At 40.5% G+C, this 14,627-nt stretch overlaps 1 protein-coding gene across 7 annotated transcripts in view; it reads left to right on the plus strand.

Moving 5' to 3' along the window:
- LOC125761118 (nephrin-like) overlaps window positions 1-13,740 on the plus strand; it is a 71,998-nt gene extending 58,258 nt beyond the window's left edge. For all 7 annotated transcript variants that reach the window (XM_049421977.1, XM_049421979.1, XM_049421978.1 and 4 more), the window contains exons 12-20: window positions 2,077-2,230; window positions 5,171-5,282; window positions 7,940-8,021; window positions 9,914-10,055; window positions 11,016-11,200; window positions 11,308-11,549; window positions 11,818-11,929; window positions 12,692-12,750; window positions 12,837-13,740. In XM_049421977.1, coding sequence (XP_049277934.1) covers window positions 2,077-2,230; window positions 5,171-5,282; window positions 7,940-8,021; window positions 9,914-10,055; window positions 11,016-11,200; window positions 11,308-11,549; window positions 11,818-11,929; window positions 12,692-12,750; window positions 12,837-13,073 — 1,325 coding nt within the window. In that variant the 3' untranslated portion in view covers window positions 13,074-13,740. The remainder of the gene's footprint in view (window positions 1-2,076; window positions 2,231-5,170; window positions 5,283-7,939; window positions 8,022-9,913; window positions 10,056-11,015; window positions 11,201-11,307; window positions 11,550-11,817; window positions 11,930-12,691; window positions 12,751-12,836) is intronic.
- Window positions 13,741-14,627: the final 887 nt, after the last annotated feature.

Below are 14,627 nucleotides of genomic sequence, written 5' to 3' on the forward strand. Positions count from 1 at the left end.
CATGGCTGTCCAAGAAGAACATGTAGCCATTGATGCCATCTATCGGTCAAAAATGAGCCTTAGCAGATTGATAAATTTATAGATTTTTTACATTTTTTTATTATTTTTTATTCTTTATTTAATTTCAAGCATTATTTGAGTTAAAAAAACTTATTGCAACAATTTCGCATTAAAATATAACAAATTTTTAAATTTTGCTAAATTACTCAAAAAAATGGCAAGCGGTAAGCCTTATGATTTTTTCGAGTAGAATTTTTTTTTTTATTTGTTTGTTATTTTTTATTCTTTTCTTCTTTTAAAGCATTATTTGAGTAAAAAGAAACTTGTTTCAACCGATTCGCATTAAAATAAATCAATTTAAAATTTTTTGCAAAATTTCCCAAAAAAAGCTAAGTCTATAGCCTTAAGAAATTTTCAAATGAGAGCGCATCGTACAATCGCTCCTGTGTGTAGCGCTCCGTACGGAGCTGCCTCTTTTTCGCGCACAATAAGATGAGCGGAGCAATTGAGGTACCTCTTTCGCTCTTGACCTAACACTACATGCAACACTACGAGCGTTCAATGATCCGTTAACGAATGGATTAATCAATATTGCCGACAACCTAGCGCAATTAAATCTAAATCACTTATTTTAAGACAATTTTTTTCAGAATTTATTGAAAATAAACAAATTTGTAAAATCTTTTCAAGAGCTATACATAATATACACTCATATGTCCTAATGAAAGAAGATTGTTTAAAAAACTTATTGTACCTCACGCAGCACAGATACAGCGGAAACAGTTTTTTTTATTTCTAACAAGGATTACCAAGCCGAGTTCTGGTGTAATGTGGTAATGTCCAAATTATAGGACAAAATCCTATTCGAATCTTTTCCACCGTAGCAAGGTTTAACTATGTAAAGTTAAATAAATAATAAACTATCTATTATGTAAAGTCTAGAAGGTGGGCGTTCTTCACTAAAAATAAAGCAATCAAATTTTTATTTAATTTTTTTTATTAAATTAATGATGTCAGCTGTGTGTTACTAAAATCCCAATTTAAATATTTCAATTACATGTGAAGGTTTAGAACTTTTGTCAGGTAGTAAACATCTGACAGCATGCAATTGTGTTATTAAAATAAGTAACATTTGCCCAAAAATTGCATACTTTTAGGGGTTGAAGCATAATTAGTTGTCCTTAAGTTTAGAAAATTTGTTTACGTTGTTTCTTCACCTGGTGTATTCATATAAACAAAAAATGTTTATAAAATTTTATAACACTTTGCAATTGATAGTAATATTAATAATCATTTTAAAGTTATAAAACGTACCACAAAAAGTGTCGTATTATTTTGCATATTTCCTGCCACAATCTTGTTGTCCACTTTTGCTCCCATGCTGATCGCATGTCACGTTTCAACGACTCTTCCATTAGTAGTCATCATGGGTTTCACACTATCTAGAAATCATAATCACCTTATCTTGCTACAAGACAAAAAAGGGACCGCGTGTCAACCGGTGCTTTCGTACGTATCTCTGCACACTGTTGAACTGTAGGGCTCGCGTTAAAATTGCCACAAACAGACGCTCATTTAGTGACAACAACAGACAAACGAAAGAAAAAAAATACAACACACATTTAAACTCTTGCCCCTTTGCCAAAACTACTGGGTGAAAATGTGCCAAAAACATCACCGTACTACATTGAGTTTTCCTCCTCCCCGGGGGTTGCCCCTCCGATGACCGATTTAGTCGGTCGCTTCGAATGCAGGTGCAATGATTTTTTGATTTCATTGCGGTTCATAACTGACCCGATCGTGCAACCACTGCTATGGATGGGCAATAAGCAGTACCCAAACGTAGAGAACGGTTTTTTCGGGACTTTAATCTCTGCCAATGCTACTCCGGAGACGGAATGGGGAATGGGTACAGGTACCAAAAAGGGGCGAACATGTGTGTTGTGGGGTGTTGGAACTGGGACGCAAACCACGTGTACGATACGGGACGCGTGTTGATGAAAGTAATTAACGGACTCCCCTTTTTTCTTCACCCGCATTGCATCGCACCATTGCTGCTGTGCACTCTTATTACAGATGTACCCGTCTGTGCAACGGAAAGGCTGACTGGAAGTGTGCCCGGGAATGGTAGCGAGCTGTCCGGAGGCAACCGGAATGCCATACTAATTGGCGCGTCCCGGAACGAGAATGTGGAAATTCCGTGCCACATTTTCGCCGACCCACCAGCCAGGTAAGTGCATTTTATTTTATTTTTACCTACTGCCCTCTTTTTGCTTTTGCCGCTTTGCCGTCACGAACTGCGTTCAAGTAGAGGTGTGTACAGTGGATGGATGAAGTTTTTTGCAAAAAGGGAAAAAACCCCGGCATGCACGAAGGATTTTCTTTTTAGACTGCGTTTTTTTTTTGTAAAGCAAAATGTATCACGGTACATCGCGCAGAGAGCAACAAATATAGCGCCCTGCTTTTAGCATTCCATCATTCCACAGCACACGGAAGCTTACGTGCTGATGTAGACGCACGCCGTTAAAGAGTTCCCTGTTTGGTATAGGAAGATATATGTATAGTATGCCCACACGTTCAGTTACAAACCAACATCAAGACGCTACGGAACTAGCATCCTACGGAACGCTTTATTTTCAAATGATTCCTACAGGTAAATCAACACAACCCACGGCTAGTATGAGCAATGCTACCGCCTTGGAAAAAGCTCACACCTTTTCAGTAAGGGAAAACAGGCTTATGCCTACACCCCACACACACACAGTCCACAGCACGCAATGCGTCGGTTGGTGTAAATTGCATGAGGAATTCATTATATTATTGAGGAAATGATTTAATTACGGCAAGTCTTATCGTGAATATTACGACCCACTTGCCTACTAGCTTCACAGCTGGGTGTGGGAGTTTTATCACTTTACGCAAGGACCTGAATGTAAAGATGCACATACACCTGTAGCGACTGCAACTGCAATTAAAGTAATTGAAAATTATTTTTTAGAGAATACATTAGCGGCGTAAGCCTTAACTGAGCTTGGTTAATGGGAAAATTAAAAAAAAATATATAAATTCTTTCAATTACTAATGCTAACATGGGACGAGTGTCTTGAAAAATGCATACATTTAGGCGTTATTTCATAGTTTTTGTTTCATGCACATGGTAATCTTTACATGGTTTCTTTTCAATAGTTACCATTTTTAAATCCATTATTCTTTATTCTTTCGTATAGTTTTTTACATTAACTTAATTTAATTTACTTCACTTTTGATTTACTTTTAATTTAAATAGTAAAAAACTACAAAATATGATGAAGTCGATCCATTAGATCGTTTTTTAAAACCCTTCTCCAACTTTCATATTTTACCTACAGTTTTCATAAGTTTTTGTTTTTTTCTATCCAAACGTTTTAGTTTTTCATGCCTAACGGGAACATTATGCACTGCAAAACAATCATTCCTGCATCATCAAATCGGCAGCAAAACACAATCTATTAGCACAAGCAAACTGCTCGTAAAATCCGCAAAACAATGGCCAACTCATGCGACTCACTACGAAACACATCACGTATTATATTTACTTCACCCAGTAAGCAAACTTCGTTCATCGACTTACACGTTTGGAAAGGCGTCGGCGTCTAATAGTATCCGGCTTCACTGTTACTTAAATTGCGAGACCCATTAGCCGAGCTTAGCCAAAAGTATCAAACGGCCATGTGTGCACATACACATGCACGGAAAACACACACACAAAAAAATAAATAAACAAGCATCATAATCAACCACCCGAATCATTATGAGCCCCCGAAAAACTATACACGCGTGGTCACGGGTTGGGAAGGGTTGGGAAGCGAAATGTTTTCACTGTTTGATTTGAGTTCCAGTTTCGGTGCAAAACTTGCTCTTGTTAAAACTCTACAAGCTGTTGTTCAGAAAGGAGAGAAGAAGGGAAGGGAGAGGGTGGGAATGAAACATTCCGTATGAAAAACTGTCCCGGCTGCATTAATACGTGCGCTGATTACAAGCAACATCGGTGCAATGGTGGGATACAACCAAACAAAAAAAAAAAACAAGAAAATAATCAAAACAGCAACAAAACAAATACACCAACCATTCCGAAAGCTCGGAGCAGTATCGGGTAAAGTATTTTAAACACAAAAACACACAGCACACACACTTACGTATATGTATCAGAAAACTAAAAAACCACCCCGTGCCCCCAGACCGTGAGAATCTTCACCGCAAGCAAACCATTTGCCAGCTTCGGTGTTGTGGGCAGCTTGAAGATGCTCGACAGGAGCGCGCGCCAAACTTTTTGCCATTTTTGCTACCACAGCAACTTCAGCCTCAGCTACACCGTGGTGGCTTGGCGTATGGTGTATGAGAACCACGGCAGCTTCGGTGCATGGATCCGGTGCATGTTTACTTATTAAAAAGTTGCCACATTACGCTCCGTCAGGATATGGTATGAGGTCCGGATGGCCGGATGCCCTGGCGGGCGGGCATGGTAATTTCGTTTACAATGGTCTCGTTATTTTATTAACATTCATTTTGTTTTTTTCCCCATTTTTTTTTGTTCGTCTTACCGTACAATTCCTAACAGCAAGGCGAAACACTGTGCAAGTTTGGGTGGAGTTTCTATCGCTGCTCGCTATACCTGTTGGTGTTACAAGACTGACAGTCTTCCAAGAACTATTTAATTATTGACCAACCTAAATCGGGTGTCTGAGAAGTGGGTCCTAAAAACCCTGTTTAAGATGACACCACCTAACTGTGGTAAAGGATATTCCTATTTTTTCTCTTCTCTCTCTCTCCTCTTTTTGTCTTACTTCCCTCGTGTGGAAAATGTCTTTGAAATATCCTTCTACGAATGAAACGTTAAGTCGCAGATTCACCTTACACCACCGGGCGCTAATGCTAGCTTAAAAGTGTTTTAATAGCTTTTCCGACAAAGAGTTTTTAATTGCGTACCTTTTTGGAGGGGAAAACTCTCCCTTATGTCGGTAAGATACATTCCGTAGGAGAAAGCTATGCAAAAGACACCCAAAACAAACAAGATAACACCTTTCGCACGCTTCACCACATTCGTTTGCCGGCGAGCTTACGGTGCGAACTTGTCAAACAGTGCGTTTGATTGAGTGTTCTCTTTGTTCTTTGTTCTTCCACTTCCCCACAGGTCGTTTCACTGGCGATTCAACAACACAGCCGAAATTCTTCAGGTCGATGCACATCGCTACACCAGCCAGGGCAACATCAGCATACTGAACTACGCACCGGTGACGGATCAGGTAAGCGAACAAACGGTGGATCGATGAATGTTTCACGTAGAACTTTACACTAACGCATGAGCACATTTTGTAGCATTCGATAACACACATTCACAGCCGAAAGTGGGTGAACATGTGTGATTGTGTTTTTTTTTGTGGGTTGAAATCGATTTATTGTTTTTTTTGTTCTTCTTCGGGACAGCTTAAAGGTTCTGAATTAAATCTCAAGAGAACATTATGAGTTTTTTTTATTGTATTCGCAGATGCAAGAGTATGAATAATTGAACATTAATAAGGGATAGTTTTGTTTGTCACATGATGAATCAGCAAAGAATAGTTTATTTAAAAACAATAGGTGATCTATTATAACAAATAAGTGAGAAGAAATATTTAACCCATTTCTTATTAAGTTTTGTAATTTTACCAAATTTCCAATAATGATGTTTAATGTTTAATACGATTTTTTCGGAAGAAATAATTTATTTTTTTGAAAAATTTCATTCATTTCCTGAAATTTATTATAAACCGTGTCACAATCTTGTCTCTTGTTTGAGCGTACTCTTTTCCTTTCCCCAATTTATTCCACTTAATTTACCAAACATCTTGTTAATTTTTGCAACCAGCTATTTTTATGAAAACCAACATAAAATCACCTCGTAACGTTTGCCCAATTTACAGCACGCTCTTCGTTCCTTTGGACCGCTGTCACTTTACGGGCGTTGAGCTCATTTCAACTCTCGCTCTCCGAAACCATTTCACCCTCAAATCTCATCAATCGTTGGGAGCCAGCGCCACAATAATGTCTCGTAACTCGAGCCAAAAGCATCACTCGGAAGGATTACGAAACCCTACCAAGTGCCAACGCTGCTTTAAATTGCCCACCGGGTGTCTCTCCTTTTTTTGTTGCTCTTTAACCGGCGCCTTTTATGCGTGTGAAAAATGGCTTACAATATACATACACCACCAGCAGAAGGGAAGAAAGAAAAAGACAAAAGACAGAACAAAACACCGTCTAAAGCCTGAAGCTGTCAGCTTTCGAAAGCTTGCCGGGAATCCCTTCGGGTGTTAGTGATGGTGCCACTCCCTTTGCCTTCGGTGTATGCTTTTCAATGCGTTTTAAAGCAAGGCTTAAACATTATCCACCAGTAAAGTGGCTCCGAAGAAAGTGTGTATTTCTCTTATGCTCTTTTACCTCCCTTTCGGAGCCTGGTATCCACCTGGTTTTATATGGCAGCGAGACGAATTGAAAGACTACAGCCCAGCAAAGGCGATTCATTTCTCGATCCACCGTGCGTTGTAAATGTCCGTAAAATTGGTTTATGATGTACGGTTGGTATCGAATTATGCATAAAAGTGAACCGATTACTGTGCGGTGTATTGTGCTTAAGGCGAACGGTGGAGGGTGTCGTGTCTGGTCCCATCATCATCATCGTCAAGGCTTTACGGGTGGTACACGATCTGTCACTTACTTCCGTTTCCACACAAGATGAGAGAGGGAAAGCGATTTACGTTTCGGCATATAAACACATTTCGGCTATGGTTTCAACCATGCAAGCACCAATATTTTCGATATTGGTAACATCGTACGCTAACGTAAAATCTTAATTTTCTGACCATCCATCGTAGTGAAGATGTTAGCAACTGTTTTCTGCTTGAAATCCGTCTGTATGTTCAGTAAAATATATCATCTGTGAATTATCTCGTAAGGTTAAAATCAATATCGGAAAATATTATGTCCGTACTACTAGATAATTTTGTTTTGAAGCTTTATATTACAAAAAAGAATTAGAATTTATTTTACTTCATTTGTTATTTAAACGCACATGAGGTACTAGGCGTCTCCATGAAAACTACCACGCGTATCCATACAAACCACCAGGCGTCTCCATACAAACCACCATGCGTCGCCATACAAAGCACCAGGCGTCTCCATGTGAGAAATAAAATTAAATAAATATGTAAATCAAATAATTTGATAAATATATAAAAATATATATTTATATGTATACAATATAGTAATAGACAACAAATTTAAAAAAATAATCAATATAGTTGTACTACATACAGGAAGATATTTTTTTAAATACAATTTTAGACTAAATTAGTTTGCAATCCCCGGGAGGTGTTTCTAGAAAAGATATGACAGGCTGATCCTAAAACACCTACCCATGAACCAGGTTATATTTGTTGAAGCTAAACATATCATGTCCAAATGTTGAATGGTTGGATTATTAATTTAAAGCATAGATTTCTCCAACCCAAATGATGCCTTATTTACTAAAGGGGAAAAAAATTATCTATTTTCAAGAGACAAGCTGATGATATACTTCCCTGATAGCATTTTAATTAAACAACATGACACTGCCCCCCCTGTAATCTGTAATCAAATGTGACGCTACAAAGCCTTTGGCAAAGGCAATGCCTTTACAAAATTCATAGCAAACGCTCTTGCCGAAATCTGCTTCCAGCGGCTGTTTGCAAACGTGTCAACTGTAAAGAAAGCTTCATCCTGTCATCGATTTGTCATCTTCACTTTGTTCTAGTTCATGTAGATTGTAGCATCAGCACACTTTACGGTCGTACACTAACCTTTCCCTTGTGTTTGTTTTCTTCTTCCACTTCAACATTTTTGCCTTTGTCTCGTCTCCTCTCTTATTATTTATTCTATCTTTTTGCAGGACTACGGTACACTAACCTGCTGGGCCGTTAACGAAGTTGGCCCTCAAAGTCAACCGTGCACGTTTCAGCTCGTCCTGGCAGGTAATGTATTTTTTTTTTCTTTCGTCTCTAGGACAGGTTTCGTATGAGTGTGGAGGATGATTGTAGACGAGTGCGTTGAGGGTGGGAAGGGGGAGGTTTGCAAAATCAATATCATCCCGGCTCTCCAAACCTAACCTAGATTGTGGATTCTTTCGTACAATCGCTCCTCATTCCCTTCTTCCCTTTCGACCTACAAAAAAAAGCCCCTACCAGCCTGTATGCCAATCGAACATTTCACGCTCGCATACATACACAAACATATCGGCCTATGGGAGACAGACAGGCTCGTGTGTGAGTGTCTGTGGGGTGGTAGTTTCGTTTGACCGCATCAACATCATGTGCTCTTCACGTTCACCAGTGCGCCATCAGCCATCGGGTACCCGGGTACCCAGGTTCGACATCGGCTGTCAAATGCAGCTACGCAATGCCGCTGCGGTGGCGTGGAAATGGATCGTGAATCGTGAACGGATTAAATGGGAAACAAAAATAACACCCATTCCTCCTACCCAAGTGGTCCTCCTCTGTCTGACCCCCTCCCCCCTCCCCCCTGCACCGGTCGATTTCGATCTATTTTGCTCCTCACATGTTCCGACCGCAACGCAAACGCTTGGCTTGCAAAAACAAATAAGCAACCTCCATGTTATGCCGGCACTTTTCCGCACCATCCACCGTCCCGTTCCCGTTGCGTTCTGTGAAATGAAGCCCCAATAACAAATCATCCACACCGTGTGTCATCTCTAATACTCCGGACGTACGTACGTCTCCAACGACGATCCTTAGAGCTTTTCGACCTTGTTTGGTATGTGTGTGTGTGTGTGTTTGTATCTATGTCTATATATGGGGTAGTATGTTTGCACCCGTGTGATAGTGACAGTATTCCATCTCCGACAACCCGATCCGACAGAACCGTGGGCATCAATCATTTTGCACATCAGGATTTTTTTCCCTCTCTCTCTCTCCCCTTTTCATCCAATCCCTAGCACTTCTCACTCACCATGGATCGTCCAGTTCCAGTCCTTTTGGTCCTTGCGCTTGATATTGGTGACATTGGAAAATTGTCAGGATCCTACTTTCTAGCCAAGTTGTGTATTTCTTTTTGTTTTGTTTTATTTTTGCGTTTCTTTTTGTTTCTAGTCCCATAAACCGTACCCTATTCTCTTTGCTGAGTTCGAACTTCATCCACTCCGATTCGGTCATTATCCTTTCGCTGACGGCATGAACCGGGTTTTGCGTGCAATGCGACAGAAGTGTCCAAAGTGGAACGTATACCGGCTGTTCGTTTTTTTCTTCTCTCCCCATTTGGTTTTGCTATCCCTTCCAAGCGATGCCATGTAAGTTGACGTAAATGTGTCTATCCTTCGAACAGCGCCATCTGCCGCTCGGTGCACGAAACTTACTTCGTGGAGGATTTTCCATTTTAATGCTTTCTCCTTCTCGTTTTCACGCGTTTTGACTCAATTTCAGTAGCGTATCGTTTGAGATTGTTAGTTCTGCTGTAAAAAAAAGGATTTCTCTTTCACACTCCCTTCTTGTCGGCTGATACGGGTTTGGTTGAATTCGCACGAAGAAATCGTTTCTATTTCCAATTCCAATCATCGCATTTAATCCGAAAAAGAATATCCGTTCCGCACGCAACGCATGTCCAGCGCTCAACCGTGGTTTTTGGCTCAACCAGTGTCCGAACCCACCACACACACACACACACACACAAGAACTCTCGCACAAATCCCATCAGCATCCTCGATCGTCCTCCCTTGGGTAATGTCGTGTATCAAAACACGCACCTGCGATACTAACGTTTCTCGATTTTGTTTGTTTGATTTCGTTTTCTTTTTTTTTTTGTTGTATTTTGCTACCTTTATCCCATGACGTTCAACTTCCGGCCGTGTCAGATCTACCGTCACCGGTAAGTAATTGCAGTCTACCGAACCGGACGCAACAGTTTGCGGAAATCCAGTGCACACCCGGCTACGACGGAGGCTTACCGCAAGTGTTTGTGCTCGAGCTTATATCGAAAAGGACCGGAACCAGGCGGTAAGACTTTTTGGGGGTGATTTCGCTTTTTCCACACTGTGGGATTGGGTATTTTTCTTTTTTTTTTTTTTTTGCTTAGTCAAGTGGTTGTATCTTACCCGACAACGATAGCATCGAGAATATATATAGGTACAGCTGCAAGGTTCAACCACTTGATTGTAAAGAAATAGTGGACACAAAGTAGTGAACGTAATGTGGTTCGAATGTCACATTAGACATAAGACTAAATTGCCATTTAATTAATACAAACTGGTCAATATTCCTATCGAAGATCAATCGTTTGTATACTTCAAACGATAATGAATTTTTTAATGATTGGATAAGATATTTTTTATTCTAAAATCGGTCATCAAATTGTCGTCTGTTTTGAAGAATATACGGGGAAAATCATTAATCCAAATAACAAGCTTTTTTTCGAAGGGAGTACAGTTTGTCAAAATCAGTCAAAATACAGTCAAAATCATGTTCCTCTTTTTATTAAAAGTAAATGAATTTTAAAGCAATACGACCTAGAAAATCGACCTGTTTTTTTTTAAATATAGATGATCGTCAGCTGTCAATTAGCTGTTTTTAATCCCATGTTTAATGTTTTCAAACGTAAATACGCTTTCTACACGAAACCAGGAGGTTTTATTTGCCTAAATCTATGCAATCCGCAAAACAAACAACATAATTTAATCCAAACTCGATGAGTGTAAAGTCTTGTAATGTTTTATTTCTGTTTACAATTAATTTGTGAATTGATCCTCTTTAGCGAAACAATTAGCGTATTACAAATGTTCTTATTATTTCAATAAACTCCGTTGTTCTGCTCGCTAGTAATAATCTCCTTCCTGTTATGTGGCACTACAACCTCAAAGACTAGCTGAAAAAAATATTAATAATTTAATGCCAAATACCTTGCCAGTTACGTAAATAATTCTCTAATCCAATTTTCAATTTCCCCCCCAACTTCCGTAGGTTTAATTTTTCCAACAAAAATGAACCATTTTTCGTGCTCGATCGGTTGGAGAAGCTGAGCGCACTGATGACGCTGGAGAACAATTCGCTTTCCTGCGTGGTGTATGCAATCAATCAGAAGGGCCGCAGCACACCTATACTAATACAGGACTTTGAAATTGGTCGCATTCAACCGTATCGGCCCGGTAAGTGTACCAACGTGAAGTTATCGCACCCCGAAAAACCGATCGCAAAGCGTCATCATTTCATTCCGTTTTCTGGTGTTTTTTTTCTTCCGCGCACACAATTTCAGTAACCGAACGGCGGACGGACAGCATCGAGTGGCTTCCGATAGCCGTTGGCATTTTGCTGACCGTCATAATATTGGCTCTATCAATTTCCACCAAAACATACCTAAACCGTTGCTTCGCAGCCCACGGTGGATGGTGTTGCCGTGGTGCATCGAAGCGTGACGATACGAGCGATAAAAGTGAGCAGCAGACAAAGAACGTACTCCTGCCGGATGAGTACGAATGTGGAGCACACTGTTTGAAGGTACGTGGAAGGAAAAAGTCGCCATGAGTTACCCCCCGGCGGGGGTATAGTACTTCGGTGGGCTTCATCGTTTGAAGATCAGCTCAATAGGTCCCTTCAACTTCGCTAATTGTAACCGTGACCTTTTCATCCCGCCACACGGCGGATCAACTGTCAAACCGGGGACTCACCCCGTCCCTACGTTAACCGTGCCGTTTTACACCGTTGACTACAGCACAAGCGCGCTATTAATTTGTTTCCATTTATTTTCCCTGTTTTTCCTCTGCAGCTGAAAAACGTACAAATGTTACGGAGGCACAGTTCGCGAAAGAAAAATTGCTCCAAAGACTCGAACGATGACGAACCGGAACCGGACGTCATACCGGCACAGTTCAACATGGGTAAGTGCGTCATCAATGCAGTGCGTGTGAATCCCTTTTCCAGGACTTCAGCCCTGTATGTGTGCGTGTGTGTTTATGTAGAGTAAAATGTCATAAGTTTCATGGGAATATGAACCCGTGGAAGTGAATGGAAACGGTCCTGGCCGAGTTCGTATTTGTGATGCTTGATTTAGCCCTTTAAATGAATGTGAAATTCCAAAGAATTTTATAAATCTGACCATTTCTGTGATGTTCCATGAGTTATCAATACTTTTGTGAATGTATCTCTTTTTTTCCTTTCCTATTTATAATCAAACAGGGAGCGATATTTAAGTGGAAATCGCGTTTATTAATATTTCAGTTCAATTTGTAACAAAGTCAACTTCATATTCACCCTTATTTGATGCAAAAAAAAACATTCAACATTCTGATAGAATGTACATTTAATAAACAAATTCAATACACTTCAACCAAGCTTCGTTGAATTTAATGAACCTTTAGAGGAAAACAATTTGCGAGGAAAGGAATTGTTTGATAATTCTGTTTGGAAATTGATGCATTTTGCTAGTGATTAACGATTGATGATTGATAAAGATCATGAAAATAAAACCTGATCAAAAGCGGACATGTAGTAAAATAAAATTATCTGAAAACAGAACTTTTCAGATTAAGCAAATTTTAAATGATAATATTTGAGATCAATCTGCCACATACGGTATAAAAATTACACATAAACCCGATGGCATTACTAAAATCCATTATTTTCTTATCCTTTTCTTCCAGTGTCCTGTACACCCTTAATAGCAACGCCACAGCACAGTGATGCCGCTGCCCGCGAAAAGGTATAACTTCAAACTATTTCATTAATCTTCGATCCCGTTCTTCGACACGTGCTTCTATTGATCTTTCCTTCCGGTTTCCCTCCCAGGACGCTCAGCGGTACGGTGGCTTCGCAGCCACACCGGCAACATATCAGATGGCCACCGCCGACCATCCCGCCATATCGGTGCAGGACACACTCGAATATCGGACGCACGGTAGCATCGTCGGTATTCTACCACCCTCGAAAGCCGTACCCGGTGGTGGCGCCTGTAGTTCCGAGCTCGATATCAACGTGATCAAGGACCGGCTGCTGACGACACGCGTACCCGAAAGCTGCGTTTGACGTGCAGCGCCGTTGCATCGATAAAAGTTTGTTAAAGTCAGCACAATAAACAGCACATCGACATAAAGGCGGGCCCGGAAGCGGCGGCCATCCACTTGAAACCGGAGCGTGCTCTGCTTTGCAGTTGTTTCAGGGCCACTTGGCAGCGCAGCAGACTGCGACTATAAGCCGTCAAGTGTAGCTACGCTCCCGGTACAAGTACTCCTTCACTCACAATCTAACGCGATGTGATGCGACAAAACCTCCTCCCCCTTGTGTGTTTGTGTATGTGGTTATTTTTTTCTATTCTATTGAAAATGGAACGAAAACAAAAAACAAACACAAGTTAGAAAACTAAGCAAAGCTAAAAAATAACTGATGAACAAATGTGAAACTATTGTGCATATCTCTGAATTGTCTTCGAAAGCGAGCACGCGAGAGTATTATAATGCGAGTTAGGGATGAACTTATGAACCAAATCTCAATAAAAAAAAAAGATACTGAACATGCTTCAGTGCGAGTTCCTGTTGCGGATACTTGAACTTCTGTTTTGTAAGCTTTAGTTTTTTTAACTCTATAACGTAAAAAAGCCTTTACACGAGATGTTAGCTTTTTGATTTGATTTTTGTTAATGTACCACAACAAAACCTTGGAAGATTTTTAATAAAACAAAGAGCATCTGAATGTAGTATCGCATGCGTTTGTTTCAGTCATTGAATGCCGAAACCGAACTGAACCTAACCTTCCATTAGCAGGTTCCTTACATAAATAGTTAGCCGTAAACTCAATGTTACATCTTAACCAATGAAACGTTTATTCATAGTTAGTGCTGCTGCTGCTGCTGCTGCTGTACGCTTATATCACACCTTACATTACTATACATTATGGTAAGTCTTTTAAAAGCACTTTATAACATCCCTCTCCCTACTTTTTCGTTTTCGTGTGACTTGTCCCTGGTACGGTATCGTACTTTATCTGCTCGTAATTTTCCATCCACGAATCCATCGTTTCATAGTCACTCGCCTCACTGGGAAAGGGGATCGTGTTTTGATAATGCCGCTGGAGCAGATAGTTTATCGTTGTACGTAACAGTGCAATGTGCTGCATAGTGTTACGATTCGCATCGATTGCTTCTTGTAACTCATCCCGTTCTTCGAGCTCTGGTTCGGGTTCTGGTTCCGGTGGTGATGCTGGGGCAACTGGTTCATCAAACATCATGTCTGGATTCTCCAACCGAACGTGCTGACTCTTTCTTCTATTGATTCGATTCTTGGACACAGTTTGCTGCGCGGATGATGTTGATACCGATTCGGTCTTAATTGCTGCGTACTGTAATTCTAGGTTCAAGTTCTGCTCGAAATATTCGTCCTCATGGTCGTCCGACTCTGGTTCCGGGTCCGCCATGTCGATCACCAGCTCTTTTTCACTTCCAGAGGAATCATCCGACTCGTCGGCTGGTTCTGACTTATGCAAGGTGTAGCTCGATGTGGGAAGGTCCTCGTTTATCGATCGCACGTCCAATATTTTCAACGGTGAGTTTTTATTCGGCTCTATTAGCGCCGGAAAACGCTTTTT

The sequence above is a fragment of the Anopheles funestus genome, chromosome 2RL (assembly GCF_943734845.2).
Source record: "Anopheles funestus chromosome 2RL, idAnoFuneDA-416_04, whole genome shotgun sequence".
Classification (NCBI taxonomy): Eukaryota; Metazoa; Arthropoda; class Insecta; order Diptera; family Culicidae; genus Anopheles; species Anopheles funestus.